This window comes from Strongylocentrotus purpuratus, unplaced genomic scaffold, assembly GCF_000002235.5.
Source record: "Strongylocentrotus purpuratus isolate Spur 01 unplaced genomic scaffold, Spur_5.0 spur5_scaffold_12, whole genome shotgun sequence".
NCBI lineage: Eukaryota > Metazoa > Echinodermata > Echinoidea > Camarodonta > Strongylocentrotidae > Strongylocentrotus > Strongylocentrotus purpuratus.
Genome location: NW_022145597.1, coordinates 19103413 through 19121824, shown reverse-complemented (window position 1 = coordinate 19121824; position 18412 = coordinate 19103413). Strand labels below are relative to the sequence as shown.

At 38.0% G+C, this 18412-nt stretch overlaps 1 protein-coding gene across 1 annotated transcript in view; it reads right to left on the bottom strand.

Moving 5' to 3' along the window:
- The window catches only part of LOC100892749 (angiomotin), a 45179-nt gene extending 29328 nt beyond the window's left edge, over positions 1-15851 (bottom strand). Inside the window, exons 1-2 of the mRNA XM_030982013.1 lie at positions 15578-15851; positions 7102-8433 (exon numbers count right to left, since the gene is read on the bottom strand). Coding sequence (XP_030837873.1) covers positions 7102-8186 — 1085 coding nt within the window. The 5' untranslated portion in view covers positions 8187-8433; positions 15578-15851. The remainder of the gene's footprint in view (positions 1-7101; positions 8434-15577) is intronic.
- Positions 15852-18412: the final 2561 nt, after the last annotated feature.

Sequence of the window (18412 nt, the reverse complement as noted above, 5' to 3'; positions counted from 1 at the left end):
TTTCACCCCTTTACATAATGCACATTGAATTAAAAAAATCCTACATACTGTAAGTAGCCTAATTGTAATTACAATTAGTGCAATACCCGTACATTAGCAATTAATAGGCCTATTTTGTTGAGAAGGCTTTGACTCAGGAATAGAGATATGTCAAAGCCCCCTCCCCCCCTCCATGAATGCCCCTGGATTTGGGATTTCAGAATGCTAACCAACACAATGCTAGTTGATTTAATCTGCTAACAACCATAAGGGCATCAATTCATATCCTTCAACATAACTCATGTTCATATTAGACCGTCATAGTTTAAACAATATAAGTTTGCGAAACCTCGAAATTATAAACAATGATCGACTTAAGGCGACGAGGGTTCACACCAGAGCGAAACAACGAGTTTTCATATTTCCAAACGGGGGAAAGCATTCATTTTAACTACAATGTACTTCATGTACTAGCTGGCGTAACCTAAAGTTAATTACGTCTGCACAGCATTTAATTTCAAGTGAGGCCATCCCCCCCCCCCCAGCTCTGATTACGGTTATCGCGCAAAAGTCTTCCTACCTAATTGCGCTAACCTCAAGATTGCTAGTGGATCGTAACTTCAAGTAAATCTTTAATGTTTTGAAACCAAGAATGCATCCGCACAATCCCTAACTACAGGTGTACACAATAATGTTGAAGTTTCAAACGATGATCTAAACTTTAAGTTTATGGATTGTCGTGTGAACCTAACTATAAAGTTACGGCCTTTTGGCTCTCAGCATACAGTTTGGTTTGGCATAGTCCTAGCTTGGCATGTTGAAAATAGCATTCCTACCCCCTGCCCCCAGTGCTCACCACACCTAAATACCATTGCAAAGATATTCCACCCATATTCAGAGAAGGGGCTTTACCCCCGCTACCATCGTGATGATGAAGTACCGGTAGAAAAAATGCGGGGCAAGGATTATGTAAGAACTCATCCCCGGCTACAAATGGAATTTCCCTCGTAATCTGAAGAACGTGGAAAGATTACATCAGACATTCACAAGAAAGAGAGAGGACAGAGCAATAGAGGGAGGGAGGGAGAGAGGGAGAGATGACGAAGAGCTCCTCTGTCAGAAAGAGAATTAGGAGGAGAATAGGAACAGAGAATGAAAAAATGAAAAAAAAATGAAAGAGGGAGTATGATAAAAAAGAAACAGGAAAAATAGAAGGAATTACAAACAAAATGGAAGATAATAAGGAAGAAAAGAGAGAGAGAGAGAGAGAGAGAGAGAGAGAGATCAGAAAAAGAAAAAAAGATATAGGCCTGTATCAAAAGAGAGATAATCAGGGCAGGCACAGTTCTACTACAAGGAAGTAATATGCGTGAAACAAACGACGAAATACAAAAGGATGAAAAGTTCATGAAAGGAGTGTGATGGTAAGATAGAGAGAACAAGTGATGCATGCAGAAGACTGATAAGTAAAAGAAGATATACAAGTGGAAGGAAGAGGAAAGAGGGAAGGAGTAATAGAAGGTACAAGAGAATGAAGGAAATGGATAGTGAGATGAAGGAAATACATACATAAGACAAAATAAAAAAAGTAGGGAGGGAGAGGGGAAGGAAAGAAAAGAAGTGAATGACGAAAAATATTGTTTCCGGGAAACGTTGCAAGGTCAACGTACTGAGGACATCTTCAGAAGTATGGAATGCCAAAGGGAAAGAAGATAATGGATTATAAAATTGAGAATGCAATGTATGTCAATGGAAGACACCTGACTACACCATGTTCAAACAGCATGCATGCAGGCCTATGACGAGACATCAATGATAGAATAAACCACACGCCTACTTGGTGGGCTCATATAGAATTTACTAATCAACATTCTTAGAAATTTTCTCCAGCAGTTGTCAGTCAAACTGCACACATCTACATTCTAGAATTACGAGGGGAAAAAAATAAATTTTTCAAGAGATATTACTCATCGCTACGACTAACAGAGCTCCACACTATAAATGTTTTGCTCTGGGGGACCAGACTGAATTTGTTTAGTTGTGTTGGTTAACATCCTCTCTTAAAAGTTTTAAGCGTCCCCTCTTTTTCAATTTTTCACCTTTCCTACTTTTCTTCCATGTAAAAATTACAAAGGAATAAAAAATTTAAAAAATAATTACCTAATTTTTGAAAATGCGTAACCATGAATCAGTTTCACTTGGCTTTATAGTAACAACAAATTAAATTATGCACAACCTGAAACGTATACTAAAGAAGGATCTACATGAAACAATTAGTATGTACAGTATGCGATGTCCCAGTATTTAAGACAAAGTAAATATCATTTCAAAACTAATTCATCCTAATTTATCGCAAACCCTCTGATCGGAGCGGTGCCAGAACAGCGCACCTCTAATTCACTTACACTCTGAGAATGTGAGGAATCTCTGTCCCACATCCCCCTAGTTAACATACAAACTGCTCATCAATGTGCCCGCATTTGTCAAATGAAGTTACCAAAATAAACCACACGCATTCCTCCTCGAGATCCATGCCCCCAGTGACATTCCATTCCAATCGGACTTCAGGACAGACTGTGTAGCCCCCTCCTCCTCCTCGAAAATATTAATGCTAGGAGTATATTAGATGCCCGTCATACTTCTCCCAAATCAGGGGAAAAAATATTTTAAAATTTGGGGGGGGGGGGGGCTACTTTTCAAGCTTGCTTGCATGAAGTTTACACTCTTTAATTTTGTTTTGCATTGAACACTATGCAAAATTTTTGGGGGCTCTTTTATGACTTTCAGGGACTCTTTTTGGCATTTTGGGGGCTTAGTCGCCCTAAGCCCCCGTGTATTTTTTTTCCCTGTCCCAACTGAGTTCCATTTGTCTGTTGTAAATATACTTGTAGGCCCTACATCCCCCTTCCCCAAATGGGCTTTATGCCAATTATTTTAACTCCTTACCCCTCCCATTATTTTCTTTTATTCTACATGTAGCTGCACACCCCCCTCAAAAATTATCTTTTTACAAGGGGTAATAGCAGTACATGTACACCCATACCCATTTGTAGTGTGTCCTTTCATTTCTTTTTGTATTATATGTCTTGGCCTACAATACAGGTTTATACAATGTAGAGCACATAAAATACCAAACACTAAATCCTACATATAAATTACTAAAAAATCATCCACATCACAGGCCTACATAATAGTGTATACACATAGGCCTAGTTCTTGACCACATCTAGACCTAGTGGTACATCATGCCAGGCAAAAGCAATGAGGGTCACTTGAGGTCACAAGGTCATTTAAGGTCAAATCTGATACTCTTTTTCCCTGTTTACTTCCCACACAGTCACTACAAGAATGCAAAGTAAATACCATGCCCTGTATATATAAATAGGTACCTACATGTAGCATCTCCTATAGATATTGTAGCTACATTACAGACCTACATTCCATTGCGGGAGTACCTTCCAATTGTACTCCCAGTACTGGTGTTGCAGATAAACAATTGAAATGAATTTACACTGAAAAATATGGTTTAAATTGTCTATTGTTTTACGTACAGGTATGTGGATTTAATAGCAACTTATCATCATCATCATTTCATGAGGTATGGTAAGAATTACTAAAAATGCAGTAGAAACTCATTTTAACAGAGTATTCTGAGTATTGATTGACCCAACTACCTGAATTCCTTTTTCATCCTGACAACAAAAAACAAAAGAATGGGGCTATTTTCTCTATACTTTTATGGTATTTTCTAGAAGACTATACTATTTTCCTCTAAATTGTTATGAGGAAAGAAGAAGGTAAGAACAAAATATGTATTTCTAGGCTAAGGATTTAAAACAAAAGATATATGAAAAATGTATTTCAGAGACGAAATAGCGCAAGGTTCTTGCTGTCTGTTCACTATTTTTCGACTACTTTGTTTTGACTAGGGTCAGGAAACATGGGTTCTCAAATCTATCAGTATCATGTCAACACCCCCTTAAATTCCTAATTTGTACCAAGGGCTGCATGTATGTAGAGTTTGTAGACCCTAAATTCTGAATCCAGACCCCTTCTACAAAAAAGTTAGTGTGCATGGAGCCTTGCCGATAGTCCTTGTTAGTGACATGCATCATCATCAGATACATTGGAGCTAGCGAGGCTTAGTTTAGGAAAGAATAAACCTCATCAGAATGTAGGCTTCATGTCATGACGTGGAATGGTAGGAATGAACTAGACAAGAACTCGGGCTCCGCCACATCAACAGCATTTTTGTTCTAAATATTATGTATGGCAACTGTTCAGGAAAGAGCTAACACATGATCTATCTACATCCAGAGATTGGAGTGAAAAATGTGAGATATTTCAGGGCTCTCTGGCCGGCAGCTTCTCCACGTGGAATGCAGTGAAGGGAGAGAAAAAAAGTGGGAAGATGTAGACAGAGAAAAGAGAAGGCCAGAAATGCCAGGTATGCAAATCACTTTCAAAACCTAAACGTAAAGTTTGCACTGAACGAAAGCGGCACAGTATGTTTTAAATTAATTTACTATACTTTCTACATGGAATTTCTTTTTGACAACATCAGCCCTTATCCAATATAAATAATGTTGAAAGTTGCAAAAGCATCATGTACAATGTTGTTAAAACTAAACGGGGGCTCAAAGCAGCTTAGCTCCCGGAGACATGGCCACCCCCCCCCCCACTAATTTTCTTACTAGCTATCAATTAATTTTCATTGTTAATAATTTGGAGAATCGCACAAGGGAGAACAAAAAATAAACATTAACCCTTTCCTCCCCTCTCTTTGTATGCACCCCTCCCCCCCCCCCCCCTCCCACCCCCCTCCCGTTTGTTAGTGTGGGTCTTTCTTTCTCTCTCTTCCTCTCCTCTCCTTTCCTGTCTTCTCTTCTCTCCATCTCTCTCTCTCTCTCTCTCTATCTCTCTCTCTACCTCTCTCTCTCTCTTATTCCCACCATGTCATTTCCATTCATCCCTTACACACTTGGCTGTATTGCTCCAGTGCAGAGGTAAGGGAGAAGAGCGAAGAGCGAATAGTTGGGGAGTCACAGACACAGGGTGTCCACATTGGACCAACATACCATGCATGTTATCGGAGTGAATTGCGAGGTAGGTGGAGAGAGAATGAGATAAAGACAGATAGAGAAAGAGAGAAAGAAAGAGAGAGAGAGAGGGGGGGAGAGAGAGAGAGAGGGGGAGGGAGGGAGAGAGACACAGAGAGAGAGGAAGAGAGATACATAGGGAGAGAGAGATATATATATATATATATATATATATATATAGGGAGAGAGATAGGAGGAGATAGAGGGAGGGGTTCAGGTAGAACACACGTATGGCCTACCTGCAGGGTTAAATTATCTACCACATAACTTTCTCTTTGACCAATGATTCATTTTGCGCTTTTGTTACAAATAAAGCAGGGAAACCACAATGTTTCTTTTTTGTTGGTTTTTGTTTGTTTGTGAAATCATGAATGAAGAGGACGGAAAAAAAGTAACTGCCTACAACAAAGATCCTAGGCATTCCTTTAACACCCTTATCTGTCTGTTTACGTCAATTAAAGAAATTTAAACACAAACCCAGAGCTGCCAACCTTGTGCGACCAAAAAAAGGAATCATGATGGCAAAAAAAAAGGAATTTCAAGCAAAAAAAAGGAATTCATCAAAACGAAATTTACAACCACGCACGACACACTTCCAATGCAGAAATGTTCATTCATCATGCTGTTTTTTCCATACAAGGAGGAATTTTTTTTGGTGGTTATTTTGGTATTATCGGCATTTCATTCTTTTTGAGAAAATTTTTCTTTTCAAGTATGTTTTAAATTTAGTTCTCTATTGAATTTGTGATCAAATCACCATTTAAGGGTAGTTGTTTGCCGTGCTCTTTGTGAAAAAAATTAATTAATTAATTTAATTTTAAAGGGAAGAAAAAATCCTAAGAGAAGAGGTGTAAATATTCACTTTTGAATGACAAACGCCTACCGTATAAACTAAAACAACAACAACAAATCGCACCTGACCATTCTATACCCATGTGAGAATCAAAGACGTCTCAACGTATCTCCAAGTCTGTGAGGAAGACTAGAGCACTCCATCACAATCACACTTGTCCATTCTGTACCCATGTGGGAATCAAGAACATCTATGGAATGCTGACGTCTAATTCATGATTGAACATAACAGCCGATGACGACGAGCTATAGAACACCTCCAACGTCATCTACCCATCTCATACAATACATGCTATCCTTCAACTACAGGTATGCAATTGAACTACATCGTATCTTCAAAAATGAACATTCAAAATAAAAATCTTGAGGAACAAACGGAAAAGTTACATAGGGCAGTATTATGAAGGTGTATGATACAGGCAGTGGTCTAAAGAAAAGCATGCAAACTATCCTGTATATTCCACAATACATTGCAGGATAAATACAAGGTTGATTCCCCTCTCGGGATCAATAAAAAGTACCAGGAAATACATGTTCTCCGAACTTAGAGCGAATTTTGGGTCCTTTATTATCACACAAGATACATAGAGGCATATAGTGGTATACACACACTCAAATTTTCTTCATAACATACAGTAGTATTGTATTCTAACGTCTGTTGTGGAAGCCGGTGGGCACCCAAATCATGCAGAGAATTAAACACCTTCTGGCATATAATGTCATTTAAGTAGTCGTGCGTGTAAGATGTGCATGATATAAATAACTTTTAACAAATGTTAGAGCCATTCAAGGTCACAGAAACAAAGAAGTCAGGCATGAAAACTACAACCCACAGTGATAGTTTCCATACATGCACAACAGGCATGGTCTCCAACAATCGTTGAAAAGTGTCTTGGATAAAATGAAGACTCAAGAAGGAATTATTTTAGTTTTATATTATAATAAAATTCAGTTATTCTCATTCTCTCTCTCTCTCTCTCTCTCTCTCTCTGTATCTCTCTATCAGGTACAATGTTAGAAAAAAACAGCATTTACGTGTAGGCTTGATATAAAAGCTGGTTAGTGAATTCATGCTCATTCAGGGGACATGCTGTCGTCCATGCAAGTGGCAGGTAGGCGTAGGACGGGGAGCCCCGGAACATGCATAGTAGGGACATCATGAAGGGCCTACCTTGCTCTGCTGCTGTCATAGCTAGTCTCCGAGGACAGCCTCTTCATGTTCAAGGAATGCTGATAGGATCCAAAACTGGAGGCGCGACTGTGGTCGACCGTCGCACTCTCCTTTCTAGACCGGAACTCCCGCCCGGAATGGCTCTGCCACGGCGTTCGCTTAAATCCTGGATATTCCGGTGGAGGCGCTCCTTTATCAAAGTCCGACATATGCATCGTCGAGAAGGGAGAATGTACCCTACCTCTACTCCTTGAGCTCAGACTAGTATCAAAGTCTCCAAACACAGATGATGTGTCCCTGGAACCAAACACACTGCGATTGCTCCTACCCGTTGGAAAGTCCATGTCCGACATTACCGACTGCGGCGATGATGCACGAGGCGTGCTGGACGGCGTAAGATCGAAGTTCTGCGCAAACCGTGAATGTCCTGGATATTCTGGCGGAGATTTCATATGTCTCTCTCTTGAGGCACTGAGCTGCGGGGCACTGTTTTCTCTGTGCAGAGCGAGGTCAGTCTTCATTTGTGCAGGCATTTGTGTAGGGTCTTCTTTGGCACTAGGTAGTAATAAATCCGCCGGTTGACGGGCATACAGGTTTCCACTCCTATATTCTTTCATCAAGTTATCAATGATACTGGATCCCTTCCCAGTCTGCAACGCAGCCGCTGCCGCTTCCATGTAATTGGTCGGTTCTCCCGGCAATCGCTTCTGAGGCAGCATCTCAGTTTTCATATCGTCATTGGACATACTCCGATACTGTCTTGTCCGTGCAAACGCAGGATGCTCTGCGGACAGAGCCCCTGCATTTGAATTCAACCCATCCATGCTTTTAGAGCTGGTGTTGATGTGTCCCACGCCAAGGTGGGCCATCCTTGGATCGGTGGCCAGTGAACCTCCGGTCATTCTGGGTAAGAGCTCGTCGCTTAGGTTCTGTCTGTGGAACATGGTGCTCTCCCAGCCCGAGCCGTCTCCCTTAGGCTGCAGGTAGGCTGGCTGCTGCTTAGGGTCACAGGTGGAGAGAGTCACGCTAGGATTCCCAAGTCTCATACCTTGATCACCTCGCTGCTTCCTCAGAGGACTAGTCATATCCAACAAACCTTACCTCTTCCCGCAAACCTCTGTACCCATCGCAAAAAGATAGACAACCTTCAGCAGTGATTTCCTTATGAATGAAAAACGCTGGGCGATAAATCCAGCCTTGGCACGGACGATTTATTAAACAAAGCAGATTCAGCAAAGTTTCTCAGCCAGGCAGAGGAATGTTAACAAGTTTTTCAGCTGTCGAGGACAACGTGTCTCTACTAAAGAAGATTTAGATGTCACCAATCTGTGACTGAAAAAAAGGAGAGTAAAGAGAAAGAAATCAAGTTCATAGTACAAACATGTCATATAGCATAGAAAAAAAGTTGAGAGTGGCTTCAATACGGGTACAAGTAATGCAGTGAATATGTAGCGAGCATTTCATCAAAAAAAAATTGAAATTGACCAGAAACACTTGTGGATGAAGTAGACCTAATGTATGTTGTTTTGTACGGGACATCTGCACTTCCCATCATCCTTTCCAGTCGGCATCATCAAATCTCTTCAAGACTTTTCTCCAACCTTGGTTGATCTTCATGAACTCGAAACGTGTGGGATAGTAATTTACCGCCTGCTAAAAATATATCCCCCATTTGAGGGCATCTTCTCCAAGCTTTGACCTTCTGCCCCAGAATTTCACTTTAAGATTATTTTTTAAATACATGTGGCTTTATCATCTAATCAATACTCTTCCCAACCAAAGAACTAGAGAAATTATTGACTATTCAAAATATCAAAAAGGGAGATAGAAAAGGTTTAATGTACTTTCACAAGATAATTACAAATGCAGGCCTACAAGATAATGTAGACCTAAATGCAGATTTCATAAATTGGTTTTCATTTGTCTATTAAACTCTGTATCAGATTTTACTGGAAATATTGACCAGTTCACATGTGTATCCATATATATTTCATGCATGTTTCTACTCCAACTAGCCTTTAATCGATTGAAAATGTACACTTTGTGAGAAAACATTTCATTTGTTAAAACCCGACTGTATTTTCATTTATTTCTCAGTGTTCACAACTGATAAACAAATTTGCTATACATATCTATAATCAAATGAAAATTAATACTCTGTGCCAAAACATTTTATTTGTAAAAACCTGACTGTATTTTCAATCATTTCTCGTACCATTTAATTCACAACAGCACTCTGCAATAACAATTACAAAAATCAAGTTTCTAACCTGCGAATCCCCTGATACCACAAACTTTTCACTGTAGATTTGGGGGTTTTAGAAATAAATTAATGGTGACAGATGCAATACTAATAGCTGGAATTTATGCAGTCTTAACAGGTCCATTTTACTTGTGGAATGTGACCAATTGAACTTGATTGCAAAAACAGAACCACAACTAACAAATGAGTCATTCTCAATTTTCTGAAGTTGAAATTGACTATGTGGGAAACAAATGATGGATATTACACAACTGCCATTATAAGTTTTGTATCTTTAAGAAGCACAAAATGGAAGTCACCATCAAATAACACAGCACTACATGTATATTACTCAGAGTATCTGCTGACAAAAAGGCAATATGTTCAGAACTTCAGATGCATTATTGTTAGAAAATAAATTTTCACAAACCCCAAAAACAATTACAGTTGTGACTTGTGAATCATGCTATTGTATTCACTTCATGAAACTATTTTAGTTTTTCAGAATATCAAATTTAAATTAATGACTTTCAAATTACATTGATTTCTCTGCTTAAATCATGAAAATTCATCAATTGTACATGTAAGCAAAACAGATAATTAATACTGTATGTACATGTACATATAAATATTTTCAATGTTCATTTCAAACATCAAAATAGTGAAACTTCCATTTACACAAATGTAGCTACTTCTTTCACTAAATTCATACAATATAAACGATATCAATAACTTGAATATATAGTAAAACATGGTGAAAACTGAATAGTGTACATACATTTTAGATTCACCAAAAAAAAATAATCTAACATTACCCACCTCGCAAGTCAGAGTTGAGTATTGACCAAATAAAAACGTCTGTATGAATGGGACTACGCAGAGTAGCCGTTAATATCCCGCCAGTTGACTGACCAATGCACATACTATAACAACCAACTGATCACATGTTATTTCCCAGTCGCAATCACGGGCATACAAGCCTCCACTGACGCCAGCCCTTCAAATACCTTCTACGATGAATGGTTGTCACGCAACTGACTGCTACGATCCCGGATTCCACAAGCCCAGACTATTTTTCCTAATGCTCACGTACAGGAAGTTCCTCAACCCCATTGGAATCTGCTTCAGAATGCCTGAGCATCTATCCTCCTCCTCTTTCCTTCTCTCTCACTCTCTCTTTATTTAATCCTTCCCTTCTCTCTCTCTCTATCACTCTATCACTCTTTCTAAATTTTCTCTCTCCTCTCCCCCTCTTTCTCTCCCTTCACTCTCTCTCTCTTTCTCTTTCTTTCTCCCTCTGTCTTTCTCTCTCCCTCTCTTCCCCATTCCCCCCTCCCCTTCACCGTTCCTCACTCTCTCTCTTTTCTCTCCCCTCCCCCCCCCCCCCCCCCCCCATCTGAATTTTTCCTTCTCCCCCCTTTTCTCTCTCTCTCTCTCTCTCTCTCTCTCTCTCTCTTACTCTCCCCCTCTTTCACTCACTCGCTCACTTTTCTCCCCTCTCTCTTATTCCTCTCTTCCATACCAATCTCTCACTGCAGTGGAATGTATATGCCCACTTTCACATCTACGAATCTTTGATAACAAATAAATCAGTGCCGTGTAAAATCCTAAAATAATTCCTAGACCATCACCCTTCACACAATCAGAGACTCCTAGTATCATTCATTATCTGAATATTATTAGAATACCTTCTAAAAAAAACTTTTAAAAACAATTGGCACTATCACTCTCCCAATATATCACCAAGATGCTTCACTCGTTCCAAATTCCTAACCCCGCCCCGCCCCGCTGGCCTGTCCACCGACGACTGTTTTGACTTTTCTCTCTGCCCTCACCCCTGTCAGAATGCCTCGCATACATCCCTCACATACCAGTGCTAGAAACACAAGACCTTCATAACTCCTGTGGAATCCCTCTTCCTCTTTGTAGACTACACCAACAAGCAGCCGTGAAATCACGGAAGCATACGAAAGATCACAAAAGTTGAACAAATCTTTGTCAGTTCTGATTGGTTATAAATGACCAATGGGGGAAGGGGTAATGTCACATAATTTTAGAACAGAACTAAAAAAAAATCTACGGATCCACTAAAGAAAGTTTTTAAACAGTAGAATAAATGAAAGAATTGAAAAAGTTATTTTGACTTTGCAGCAAAATAAACAATACTATGTCAGTTTCATGGTACATAATTATTAATTTTAAATCATTTATTTCATATCAGGCCAAATTACTTTACAAATTACTTTTAAAGAGATAATGTTATTTTTTCACCAATGACCATCATCACAGAAATGCTAGAAAAATCTGGAAAATGGTATTGAATGAAGCGCTTTTCAGAAGCCTGATTCCTGATCATGCCAAATGACCAATTTTAGAACAAAATTAAATTTTTGATGGATCCTATCAAGAAAACTTTGAAACAGTAGGAGAAATGAGAAATAAAATGAAAATGAATTGAATAAGTTATTTGGGTAGCAAAATAAACAATACCATATTTATTCCATGGTACATAATTACTACTTTCTAATAAATTATTTCATATAAGGCCAAATTACATTCCAAATTACATTCCAAATTACAAGATAATGTTATTTTTTCAACAATGACCATCATCACAGAAATGTTAGAAAAATCTGAAAAATGGGATTAGATGAAGCGCATTTCAGAAGCCTGATTCTAGTAAGAAAAATATACAGTATTTATTTATGAACATAGCATTAGCAATGGCGGGTTCACATCAGGGGTTATCTGTGGTGGAGAATTTTATCGAGACTCGTCTACCGTATTTCACAGCAGACTCAACTTCACAACGACGGGCAATGACGTTCATTGGCTGATCCTCAACAGCTGGTCTAAAACATGCTTGGTCTAGTTAACAGCCCTGTACGAACGCAGACGTAGACCTATGTATTAAAGTCGTAATGCATGACATGGGGTCTGAAATTCAAGACTGTAAGTTGCAGCCTAGAGGTCTTGTACTGCAGCTGCTATGTGTTAGGCTTCTACTCCAGACACAAAGCTGTTTGTCACGGTGTCAAATTAGAGTCTTCGCTTGTAGACTAGAATCAATTGTCTACCCTACCAGTCATCGCTAGTTTGCTGGCACAAATCTTTGGAACTCACTGAAGGGTCTGGACAATATATAATCAAGACTAGAACAGAAATGTACCGTAACTGTATTTGACACACCCAGTATCCAACAAAATTAGGCTAGGCTCAAATTTTGCTAAACATTCACACAGAGTCTGTGCCTGCAGACTAGGCCATCACTACAAGTTACAGTCTCAATCCTATTCTGACCAGATGGCATACAAAATAACTTTCATTCTATAATCATGTGAAGAATGGCATTCTATCCGTAACAAAGCCTTGAATCATGTGTCTTGAGACATAGAACCAAGAAGGTTGATCCAGACATGGTCAATAGAAATATAATCTCTCAAGCAAGGGGACAGCTTCATTTTTTTTCTTCTTCCTTTTCTTTTTAAATAAAATTAATTTATAATCAATTCACTCTGATTTTATTTTTATGGGGGTGGAGGATGTTTGTGGATCAGGGGGTGTGATAGGCATACTTTGCTTAGATTACACAACAAGCTATGTGAATATGAAAACAAACTGAATGGGTTTTATGACCTGACATACATACACATGTATGAAACACATTGACGTACAACATTGTACATGTATACATTTGATGACAATCAATCAGCTAGATATAATTGTATGTCTTCAAGTTTGGTTTGGGGGAAGACTAAAGAGTCACAACCAACATGCCTGTCTTGAGAAAATAGGCTTCTCCCAGTCATCAAAAAAAGAGATAGGTCTTGGCCTGTGTCCCTGTGATGACAGAATATTTTATTTTTCAAGACATATACACCAATGTGTAAAGGAGCTGATAGCCAACATGAATGAGTGCATCTATCATCTATGATTCCTTAAAAGAGTCTTCATGCCAAGACTATGTGGTTTCATTTTTCAAACGGCACTTCCTGAAGTAGCTGTATGAGTACCAACCATCGGTATGTGGAAGACGTAACTAAACATTCTTACTGCAGTTTGCCGCCACTGGCAAAGGGCACTAGTCTCTACCTTCAGACTTTACTTTAAATAAAAATAAAAATTGAGGATTCTTTCCTTCTGTACACAATAGGCAATTTACGTAATTAATCAATTTTAATGCATAAATCATTGATAAGTGCCTTGTTACAAATTATTTCATTCACCTTTTATGAATGATTGTATTTTAACGGTCAGAATCTGAATTGCATACAATATGTGTTGCTAGGTAGGACAAGCCATAATGTTTGTCTTACCTAGCAACAACAAACTGAATCTGTGGCTTTAAATATTTGCCGTAGACTTTTTATGCAAAACATCGTATTCATGAAGAGGACTAAATGAATCCCAAAAGCATACAATGTACATATTTATAATATCTTTGGAGAAAAAAAATCCTATGTGTCACCTAATCATGAAGTCTCAAAATATATAGTCACTGTTTTTATTAGGAAGTTTTTATGGTAAACTTCGACTTTGAAGCATATCGGTAAATGATCCCATTACTAATTATTATGTAGAGGGTCTATGTCAATTATTATCCTTTTTAAAAGATGCTTATTCTTTTTTTTTATCAGAGCAGTGTGCCTAATTTTGGCATTAAACTACAATGTGACTTGGCCTGGCACAGGAACAAACTCGGGGTTCGTGCAGTGATTTGGTCTCGAGAAACACAACTAACACACTGCACTAGACCATTAAATCACCCTAGAGCCTACGTGTATACTTCATGTGTTGTAGACTTGTAGGTTTTGAAATTCTCAACATTACTTCTTCAGTAAATAAATCATACCCACAAGATGCGAGTCCATAAGATGTTTTTTCCTTTTTTTTTACAGTAGATCTAATTGTGTTTAGAATCTAGATCTAGATTACATCCAGGGAATAATTTTCCTGGTATCGCATCGCAATTTGCTATGCATTTTTGCATGACTGCTATACAAAATATCTTTTGTGTAGCAGTTTTCTTCCATAGAAATGTACAGAATTTCATTTGAAATATTGATCCATCGGCTGAAATTGCTAATCAAAAAATTTGAGGAAAATTATTCCCTGACATCAAATAGGTTCTACATCACATGCAATACTTAAAAAATCTTTAAATCAAAAAATCATATCTAAAATTATTGAATATAATGAGAATATTATCCTTCATTCTGACAACCTCGATTCCTATTTTGGGCGCTAGTGTAGTTCCGTATCCATTTTTTTTTAGCAGTTTAATATCCATTCTTAGCAAATGAATTTTAGCCCAATTTTTTAGTAATTTTAATCATAATCATATATTGCATTTTCCACTTGAATTTGGATCACATTTAACATCAGGAAACCTCCGTTTAGGGCTTCGATGTTGACGTCGTCGCTCAGGACCGCTCTACGCTGTAGTCCTGCACCTCAAACTGAAGCTAGCAGTCCAAAATTATGCAGACTTCTCGTATGCGCGATACCATAAACCATACGAGAAGTCTGCATAATTTTGGACTGATAGCTTCAGTTTGAGGTGCAGGACTACAGCGTAGAGACGATACTGCCCGACGACGTCGACATCGAAGCCCTAAACGGAGGTTTCCCGATGTCGTATGTGATCCAAATTCAGGTGGAAAATGCATGATTATGATTAAAATTAGTAAAAAAATTGGGATAAAATTCATTTGCTAAGAATGGATATTAAACTGCTAAAAAAATGAATATAGAACTACACTAGCGCCCTATTTTGATTGGGAAATCACACTTGGTTACACATATTGTGGTCTCTTTGTTAATTCCTAGACTCTAGACCCGAAACAACTTTTTTACTTCAATCTTCTTTTTCAGAATTTCAACATTAGACCCTATCCATTAAACATTTTTACAATCGTTATACAAGAAGATCTCTCAAAATACTTACAGATAATTATCATACAGCACTTAAACTATGCATAGATCTCGACTTACAGACTAGTTTTTAGAAATAATCTACAAGATATTGCAACACCAATATCAGTACGTGGGACAATACAAAACGTTTCGTCCTTGATCAGGGTCGCGCTTTGTGTATGACCGTAGCGTCGGTTGTCTAACCCCCTTGAAGCTTGGCGCCGAGATGCAGCGAGCTCCGCTGGCGATCGTTGCGATTCGTTTTAGTTATCTTTTCTCGCACTTCATCATCAATAAAACACACAGTTTCAATCTTACCTGATATTACTACATGTATATTCATCATCAGCGTTCCTTGAACTGGATAAGTCGTGGCTGATATCGAAGGCACATTCAGGTGTCATCATTCGGTTCATCTGTCTTTATGAAAACACGAAAATAGGACACCTTTCCTCCGTTGCTGTGGCAAGAATCGACGGGCGATTTTAATGCTAGTCTAGTCGTGCATACAGACCTATTTGTTTTGATTTCGAGTTTAGGCAATTATTAGTGTCAGTTTGAGGCCATGATGTTGAAATCCAAGATAGCACCTTATGATTTGATTTTCTTTCTAATACCACATCATTTTACACTTCTGACTGATGTGTGAAATCTATTTTGTAATATCATATTACCATCATCATCACTGTCATTACCATCATCAAAAGTCATGGTAACATCATCACCATGACTACTACCATAAGCCATTTCTGTTTACACCACGATGACACCTTGATACAGCAGTTACAAGAATTCTATCACCTATCCAAACCATCATAACCTACACCATCATCACCACCATCATCATCATTATTCATCATCGTGTCAAATTTGTCCATCATCATCAAAACAACACTAGGCCTACTGACTCAAACTTCCATCTTCATCATGCCCTCTTTTGCCTCCTACTCCTCTTGCCCCTGCTCATTCTCCTCTTCTATCTCCTCCTACTGCTCCTCCTCCTCCTCCTTCACCTTATCCTAGCTCATCATCATCATCACCACCATCACCACCATCATTTTGCATCATCGCCTCCATCATCGTCACCATCATGATCGTCACCATCATCGTCATCATCATCACCATCATCGTCACCATCATCATCACCATCATCGTCACCATCATCATCATCATCGTCACCATCATCATCACCATCATCATCATCGTCACCATCATCATCATCATCGTCACCATCATCATCATCATCATCATTAGCAAACAGATGCCCCCTCCCATCATTCAGTTCATTCCTCCTAAACTTCTTAATATAAAGGGGAAAGGAACAATCAGAAAGGGCCTTTCACAATGAACCATTTTTTTCTGTAGTTTTGAAGAGATGGCGCTCTTTATGTTCTCTGCAGGATTCACCTGAACCTCAATCAGCTTTTCAAAATCTCCTCATTCTTTTTGTTTCTTTTTTTTTCTTTCTTAAATTTGTTGCATGGAGGAGAAAACTCACACTATCAAAAGACCAAGAGTGTGTGCTTTCATCACTCTCTTGTTTACACATTCATCTTTGAAGACCACTGTGTTTGTACTTCGTTACCCTTGAAAAAATTGAACATGAAAATTTGAATTAAAGAAACCTGTCCATAAAGACCACCTGCCTAAAAATACCTTTTTTTTTTCTTGTCTCCCTTGGGTGGTCTATGTGTACAGGTTTCACTGTGTAAGATACCAATGAGTAGATATATACCACACAGTACAATCGTTTGTAATCTTTCATCTTTATTTTGACATAACACATATTTTTTGACAATGTTTACACAAAATAAGTCATGAATGATGATCTGGATTAAGAGAAAAAAGATCTTTCATCATTTTTTCTTATCATCAACCTGATTAATGGCAATTTATTTCTTATTTCATCCAGAAGAGGGGAATATCTTAATCAATGATACATTTAGATAAGACAAAGAATTGAATATCATTTGATTAAGACAAAGAATTAAATATGGTTTAAAAATTGACAGTGTATAATCAAAATAGAAAGCAAGAGATAAAGATGAAACAAAATAGGAAGAGAGAAAGAAGGCATGGGAGGGGAAAAGAGATAAAGAGAGAGATAGGAAGAATATTGCAATGTGAGGGTGAGAGAGTGGTGAGAGAGAGAGAGAGAGAGAGGAAGAGAAAGAGAAAGAGACCAGACAGACAGATAGACTGAGAAAGACAGAAGTGAGGGACACAAAGAAAAGAAACCAGAAAAAAAGTTTATGGAAAGAAAATCAATACATCAGAAGAAAGTGCAACCCTAGAAAGAGAAAGTGATATTATATCAAAGATAAGTTACCCCTACACTAGATAAAACTGTGTATGATTGTTTCCTTCAAACTATTCATGAGTAATGCATTTTTGACAACTTTTATCTGCTTTAAATCCATATAATAATCAAAAACTGGAATGAATATATATTGATAATCTAAACCAATCGCAAACTACAAGAAAACATGACAATACAAACAAAACAATTTTGAATTCAATTTTGTGACTTCAAGCCAGAATACATTTTCACAAACGCAAACAAGGGACATAATGAATGCTTAGTACCGTAGTATGATCTTAAAGTATTCTATGCTTAAAAAGCTTTGGTAATACAACAGAAATTTACAAAATGACAACACAAAAATATGTTCTACAACATGGAAATATCAAAGTCATTGATCCTTACACCTTTTCACCAATATATTTCAAATGATTCTTTCAAGAACATATATTCAGCCCTTTCTAAGATTTGACGTTACAAACTAAATTTAAATGTACGCAATAACAGAATACAATTATAACAATGAGAATACACCCCTCCCCTATCATCAGCTTTTGATAATTGTTATAATATTCTAAAGCTGCTGTTGATTCACAATTCTTGGTATTTAACTTCACAATTTCACTTTATAGATATCCACTCTACGAGAATTTCAATAGCCTCACGTATTATATTGAAATGCATGGTCCTAATTTTGGTATCACTTTAATATACAATTCAACATTAGTTCTAGTGGCAATACAATCAGATATTGAAATGGACCAAGAGCAGATTTTTCAAGTCTCTGATTGGGTTTCCAGATCATTTTACTGATGACATTGATGACATTGTTGTCATGGGCCATGCAGTAT